This window comes from Aegilops tauschii, chromosome 6, assembly GCF_002575655.3.
Source record: "Aegilops tauschii subsp. strangulata cultivar AL8/78 chromosome 6, Aet v6.0, whole genome shotgun sequence".
In the NCBI taxonomy this organism is placed as follows: domain Eukaryota; kingdom Viridiplantae; phylum Streptophyta; class Magnoliopsida; order Poales; family Poaceae; genus Aegilops; species Aegilops tauschii.
Window position 1 is genome coordinate 475,811,513 of NC_053040.3, and position 7,536 is coordinate 475,819,048.

A 7,536-nucleotide genomic window follows, 5' to 3' on the forward strand; every position below is an offset into this window, starting at 1 on the left:
AACTCGGATGGGACCCCGCAGAGACAGTGACCTGCGGCAATATTTTTCGTCGGTGAACATATGATGGTCACGGAAACTGTCGGCCAAGCAGCCCAGACACGATCTTGTAGCCTAGTGAAAAGGGAAAAACGTACCACTAATAACCATATGAACACATTTTTTGTGTAGCAGAACCATGTAAACATATTGCTGGGAACGGAATAGGAATGGGGAAGTGAGAAGCAAGAAAGGGAAAGGAGTGAGCTATCCGTTCCATATTACTTGTCGCTGATTTAGTATAACTTTGTACTAAAAATCAGCGACAAGTAATATGGAACGGAGGAAGTATCTATCTAGCGTCGGTCGGGTCATGTGGGGGGCACAGGCACAGGCACGGCAGGGCAGGAGTATACGCTACACAACATTTTTTTTGTCTTTGCGGCACAGCTCACCGGGCGTTGCGTTGGTGACGCGCCGATGCCGATGTCTCCGGGCCGGAGGAGCGGAGCGGAGCGTCGGCCACCGACACGGCGACCGCACCGCCTGTAGCCGGTCCAGAGAACCGCCGGTCGCCGGTGGATAATCAAATGGGTTAATTATTGTTAGGAGCTGTGCTTCGAGGCGCCTCGGGATTACCACCGGAGCAGACATGTCAATGGTCCCGGTCAAACCGTCCCGGCCAGCCATGTTAGCGCAACAGTAGTTTTTATTTTGGTTTAGGTACAACAAAGCTCGAGCACTGAGTTTCAAAAAGAAAAAAACCGAGCACTGTACCAGTACGTGGCTCAGAGTATTTTAGGCTCTCGGCAATGATCGGCTATTTTCTTTTTGACAGCAATGGTCGAGTAAATAAAAAAGAGGCAGTAAATATATTTTTTAAATACGAGCATTCAATATAAAATCGTGTGTACAAAAGAGAGCAGTTATTTTGTTTGTAAAAGAAAAGAGCGATAATTAAAAAGAGGCAGTAAATATATTTTTTAAACACGAGCATTCAATATAAAATCGTGTGTACAAAAAAGAGGGCAGTTATTTCACTTGTAAAAGAAAAGGGCGATAATTTTGCACACTGGGTCAATTTTCCCACCGATCCACTAGCACTATCCATGTGCCAAGAGTATTACCATTCCCACCAAAAAGAAGTTCAGGCCGATCTGAATCTGGAAGCCAGGCCCAACAACGTGTACACGTCCGCGGAGGAGCGCATAATGCCGGGCACAAACCAAATATAAATGGCGTTCAAAATTCGTTGAGTCACATGCATTATGCGCAGGCAGATCCAACCATCTCATCCCATCTCACCTGCTGTGCTGGTGTGGTGTGGAGACGATGATGATGATCATGGCCAAGTGAGCTGAGAGCCTCTTCCTCCCTTTGCTTCCAGGACAGTGCGTGCATGCGTCCCATGTGACATGTTCTTCAGTTCCATCCTGAATCCTGATCACCTTCCCCCCTTTCCCTCCTCCCCCACCCCACCCCACCCAACAGCACAATCTCTGCCCCATCTCCCTCCCTCAACGGAATCAGCTGCAGGCTCTACTGCACAAACAACACACATCATCAGCAATGCTCCAACAACCATACGGTTCGGATGGGAAAAAAAGGCGTCCGTTACGTAACGTACCTGGTTGGTGTCAAGAACATCATAAAGATTAAAGAGGCCACCACACCAGCTAGTGATAGTACTGCCACCCTCTCTGTTGACATGCATCAGTCCCAGGGTGCACCTTTTTTTTCCCCCCAGGATTCCAAGTATTTGTCTCACTGCATGAGAAAAATCAAGTAGCAGGTTGAAAATTTTGCGGAACGGATGAACGGTGCACCGAGGTGACTAGATCATACCTGACAGTTCCATGGTAGAGAGAAGCAGAGATACATGTATATTTGAACCAACCAGCACAGGGAGACCATGGCATCGCGTTCTGAACTCGTAGCTGAAGAAACTCCTGAAAAACAAGCAACTCATGCATACATATGACAACAGTGGAGAAGCATTTAGGCTGTACGTCTTTATTCTGCTCCTCAGGCAACTTGCTGGGAGTTCTGGGTCAGTCCATCTGAAGCAACAATGCATGGGCAAGTGGACATCCTTACTGCCATTTCGAAATAAATACTGTAGCTGTTATTATGATATACAATGTACCCTCCACTATACAACAGCTGCTATACACCAGAAGGGCCGTGACCGGGGTGTCTCTGTACTGCTGCGGTATCTATTTATCATCTCTGTGGTATCTACGTAATCACAATTTGCGTGATCTGATGACTCTGAAACTATACAGCTTAGCTCTTGGGCACTAGCTTCATCATGAACTCGTATCGCACTGATTGATCTATCTTGGGTGCTGGCCACTTGGCGTCTTCTGGTACACGGATGCTTTTGTAACCTTGGCTTTTGTACAGCCGCAGCGCGGCGAGGTTACTTACATCGCAGTGCAAGGCCACTGACCGGCATCCCCAGCTCCTTGCTCGCTCCTCGGCTTCCGCGACGAGCATTTTGGCAATCCCTTTTCGACGTTCCTCCTTTCGAACCGCGACGTTTGCTATGTATGCAATTCCTGTTCTGCATATAAATTGGGAAGGAACTTGAATGAATTTTAAGGGGGGATAAACTACCTGTATGTACATGGCTAGAAAAAAAAAAATCTGATGTGCAATAAGGTCATGTATTTAGCATCTTGTACAGAGTGATGTGCGTGAAAAAGCTTTTAACAGTTTACCACCACATGCATACTAAAATTAGCATAACCAGTGGCACATATGCATTGTGTTCAACCAAATAACCATATCACCTACATGTTACATGGCAACAGTTTCATTTGGATTACAACAATGACCAGACTGAAATTTTCCTTGTGGAGGGGATACTTTCGAATGAGGCGGCTCAACTAATTGTGTCAGATACTCAGATCTCTGAAGCAGTGCCCTCCCGTCGAACTTCCTTTCATGAAGCAAGGCACAGACATGGTCCCCCCATATTATTTCACATTTATCTAACTTTATGCAGGAAAGGAGCCTATATTTGCCATCAGTAGCTATAAAGTAAAACATACTAGGAAAGTGACGTTGCAACGAAACCTAACCATAAAGTTAACCTAGATACTAGATGGAACGGAAAAAAGGTAAGTATGATGTAGTATTTAAGCATGGTACTGTTTAACAAGGACTTGCAAGGTTGGACTTCCAACGAGATAAAAGGCTGCACTGGAAACAAATGAAGCTTGTCCTATATTTCTATTCTAAAGAACAAGCAAGACCTATATTTTTATACTAAAGAACAAGCGAGAGCTTTGCATATAATTTTTCATTAAGCAGGAAGCTCTTCCTATGTTTTTGTCATAATTCTGTTGAGTCATGCATGAACGTTATGTTTATTTTTGTAGTTAGTTATTTTTTAAACATACTAGTTTGTATGAAAAAGATCAAAGTCAATAATGCACAAACTTTTACTCTACCTCTTGTCTCAATCCAGCAGAACTTCAAAAACTAACACTGTTCACAAAGAATTTCTTGAATTAAGCAACAATGAACCTCTAATGTGTTGACACAGTAGCTGTTAAATTGGCTGGGCATTGCATTTTGTTTAAAAACCTGTAGGTGGTTTGAGTTCTGGCATCTTATACTCGTAACAATATTTTCATCTTGTAAAAGTAAAGCTAGGTAACGGTTATAGGTCCAAATTCAGTCCAACCATGTTGTTTATTTGGGGTAATGAAAAGGGTCATCTGGACTATGACATCCAACTTGGCAACAGAGCAAATGTGACTGCCAAGGCAGGAAAGCATGGTGCATGTGAAATTGTGCTTGTCTAGCTCTAGATGACTATAGAACCTTTTGGTTTTAAGTCAAGCATAAAAAGAAAGAGGAAGAAATTAAAAGATTGTTTTGGGATCCCAGATCCCACATTAATCCATAATTATAAAAGGAAGCAGAACAAGTCATGCAGAAACATCCAGAAAGATAGAACATATTTTGTTTTCGAGAAACTGAAGAGCAACATACAGTTCAGAAGGACATGAGCCATCAGAACTACACAAAAAAGGCTGCACAATTACAAATTAGTAACATGGTTAGGGGAAATCGCACAAGAGCACATAATACTCCGATGAGGTGTATATCCTGCTTTATTATAACCTATGACTAAATCGACTATGCAATTCTGGAACACAGGGCACAATACATTCTAGGTAATCATGTTGAGACTGCATTGTTTGTGATTAATCTACTCTATGGGTTGTGTAGGTTCACCAGATGGATTCCCATAAAATTATTTCCTATTACGATGGATGGAAGAAAGAATGGATAGTCCAATAGCGGCTTCAGCAGCCGCAAGGGCTATAACAAAAATTGCGAAAATATCTCCTTTTAATTGGCGAACTGAGAGGGTGATGATACTTGTGTTTGCAAAGCTATGACATGCACTAGCAAAATAGCAACATGGCCACGCCAAGTTAGCCCCGTCTTGCTGTTAGCATGGCAGGGCCAGCTTTTTTTTTTATCGCAAGGAAGAAGTTCAATGCAAAAAATAATCTTTGGTTTTGCGAGTCAGTTCTATAAACATTTCATGCTACATATCCTTACGAATGTTGGACTCTCCATCCCAAGTTGGATTAGAACCAGTAACGACTTTATTTCTTGGTTACATCGCAAATGTGCCTTAAATTCCATGGTCAGGGTAATATTTTCCTCGTCTCCAGTGGGTTACAGAAAATTGTTGCTCACTATTTTGAGCCAAGGAGATACATATTTGCTTTAAAGAGAAAGAAAATCTGACGTCTGTTTGTTTCGAGCAAAACCCTTGAGATCGGTTCCCCAGGCTATTTTTGTGTTGTGGAAGAAAAATAGTAAAAATTTCAATTTTAGTCAACTACATATTGTTATCTCATATGCTTCTAATCATCTGCCACAACTAGTAGCTACGATAACGTAGATTAGAACTTTGAATTTTTGTTTGGCTGATATTGCTCTACATGTAGTAAAGAACTATTCCCTCTGTCCCATAATATAAGAGTATATCGGTTGTAATTACATCTTATATTATGGGATGAAGGGGGTAGATTCATCTGGCAAACCTGATACTTGTTCAGGTATTTCCTCACATCTGCTATTAGCTAAGGTCAGGACAACCAATTTCTCTTTTTGGCATACAAGTTGTTATTACCTTTGTGCTATAAATCATAATTCCTGACTCGGATATTTTATTGACGTGACAGATCAAACATTTGGAATGCACAAATACGAAAAATCAATGACTTGGGTGGAGGACTCAAGAATATGAAGCATATGGAACATCAATGTCAAGAAAACAAGGTGGCAGTAAATAGCAATGCATATAAGTAGAAATGATAAAATAAGTGAGCCATGAAAGAGTAAGTGAAAGAATTGAGACCACAGGGAATAAAAAAAGGGCATTGGTAATATGGGTCTATAGGGATATTCACAGCTTACAGCTGCACCTCTCTGACTAAACAATTCCAGTATCTAGAAGCTAGAGAAAACTTGCTTATTAAACTTCAAGAAAATAATGATGTACCTTCTCTGCTTGAGACGTCCCCTTCTTGGAAGAAAGTCTGCTACTGTGTCGACCGTAAGAATGCCAGCTACGGAGCCTTTACTGAGACTATATTTCCCATGAAATTCAGCGTCTCTCAAATCTCCACATTCGATACTGATAGCACTGTTAGCTGCAGTGGGGTTAACTGCAACAAGGCAACTTCTCGTGCAGCCTGGCGGAACTGAAAAGCCGGATAGGAGAGCGATGTAACGATCAAGCCGTAGAACAAGGTCTAACGGGAATTTGTAACCAGGAAAGAAGGAGCTGCAGTGAGTGTCTGCTACTTCCCAACAGTCCTCCAGCTTTGCGTCTCGAACGATGACGCCCGTCCCCGGGTACAAAGACGGCAACAATTCAACCGCTTGACTAGCATAGCATATTCCTGAAAATAACCATGGAAGCCAAATATGTCAAAAGGAGACATAACTGGCACCATCTCTAGTGATGTTCACACACAAATATGCATCTTACAAAGGTTAATCTGCGGTCGCATCATACGCGAACAATATATAACATACTAAATGGGCAAATTAGTAGGTTGGATTCCTCGAATTAGGTTCATTTTGCGGTGGAACAGGGGATTGGCGACGGCCACACGACAAAGCCAAATGCCCAATTTGGCCAACCTAGAACCCACTACTACTGCTAATCTATAATACCCATTCTCGATTGGGAGACGCAAATACAGAATTATCCATGCCGAATGATGTGGTGTCGAATCGACTAGGCTCCGCATAACCCAGTGCCCCAACCGTACAGAGGATTCCAATCGGAGGGGAAAGGTGGAGGGACCTGCGGCGGGTCTGGAGGGGATCGACGGGCGGTGGCGCTGGACGGCGGCGGATCGGCGGCCCGGGCAGAGAGGAGAAGGGGATACCGACGGCGACGAGGAGCGCGGTAAGCTTAGCAGCGCCGGCGGCATCATGGCCTCCTCCGACCTCCGCTCGTCTCCACCGATTTTTTTTAATCTTCTGTTCGGCGCAAGCCCACCTGTACAAGCCTTCACATTATACTTTACGCGTTGAGGTGCGCAATGCGGAAACAAGTGAATACGTCTTAGCATTTTTTTTTCTACGAAACCTTAGGTTCCATTTTCGAGAAAGCTAAAAAATCTCAGATTTTCAGTGGTCTCGCACGAACGCATCCATTGCCGTTGGATCTGTCGCACTAATCTTGATGCACAAAGACTTGCCACGCCATGACGAGGAATCGTTTGTTCCAAAGACCGACGACACTTTCTCTATGCCTCACCAATGAAGCGGTCGGCATTTTCCCCTCTCCCTCACTTTATCTCTCCCGAGGATTCCCCTTAGCTCGATCCTGACCAATACACCAGTGAGCCGCGGTGGCCAGTGTGTGATGGCGAGGACCACAACGGCAGGCAACTTGGCTGCGCCGGTGAGCTTAGAGGGGCGCGGGGACCACAAATGGACAACAACACAAACATGTAGAGAAACTGCAATACAGCCACAACATCACATTGATATACTTTATCACTACAGAATGCAACATTTAGCTAGACATCGAGTCTCACGGCGGTAGCTCAATCATAGATCAGCAAGGAAGAAGCGGGAATACTGAACATGCCTCCAGCGAATCCAACAACGGAGTGGGCTCATATAGGAAGGATCAGTGCGCCGCCCTCTTTGAAATCGGAGATACGCCCTCCGGAAGAGCCCGGGAAGCACCGCAGACATGCTGGGTATAGGTCTTGATCCATCTGCCCACATCTCCTTGATCTTCTCAACGGTTGACTCCGCCAAGATGCATGTCCCAAGCCAATTGAATTCCCTCTCTTGTACCTTCTGCATCGTGTTGAGTTGCACCTTCGAGAGGTCAGTGTGAACAACATGCATCCAAAAAGACATAGCCTTCCTCAGCCTCTTCACCCACTCTATGGCCGTCGCACGCTCGCAAGCTCGTTCCTTTTCTGCGGCAGAGATCCCCGCCACAAATATTGCTTACTCATCTACATAGCACATAGCAAAAATCAACATACACAC

General features: G+C 44.2%; 1 protein-coding gene across 2 annotated transcripts; it reads right to left on the reverse strand.

Annotated features, from left to right (window-relative positions):
* Positions 1–2,052: 2,052 nt before the first annotated feature.
* Positions 2,053–6,589, reverse strand: LOC109750637 (GCN5-related N-acetyltransferase 4, chloroplastic). Of its 2 annotated transcripts, none has more exons than XM_020309604.4 (3): positions 6,326–6,589; positions 5,513–5,915; positions 2,053–2,542 (listed from the first exon to the last, which is right to left on the reverse strand). In XM_020309604.4, the coding sequence occupies exons 1-3, from the start codon at positions 6,456–6,458 to the stop codon at positions 2,263–2,265; spliced, it is 816 nt and encodes a 271-aa protein (XP_020165193.1). In that variant the 5' UTR covers positions 6,459–6,589; the 3' UTR covers positions 2,053–2,262. The 2 variants fall into 2 exon arrangements, with proteins under 2 accessions (XP_020165193.1, XP_040248965.1); XM_040393031.2 differs by having other exon boundaries at positions 2,053–2,537; positions 6,326–6,565.
* Between the last annotated feature and the right edge of the window lie 947 nt (positions 6,590–7,536).

Excerpts from the sequence above, each read along its gene's own strand:
- LOC109750637 (XM_020309604.4), bottom strand. The coding sequence starts at position 6,458 with ATGATGCCGCCGGCGCTGCTAAGCTTACCGCGCTCCTCGTCGCCGTCG. Across the intron at positions 5,916-6,325 it reads CCCCTCCAGACCCGCCGCAG|GAATATGCTATGCTAGTCAA; the intron begins GTCCCTCCACCT and ends GGTTATTTTCAG. Across the intron at positions 2,543-5,512 it reads GGACGTCTCAAGCAGAGAAG|AACAGGAATTGCATACATAG; the intron begins GTACATCATTAT and ends ATTTATATGCAG.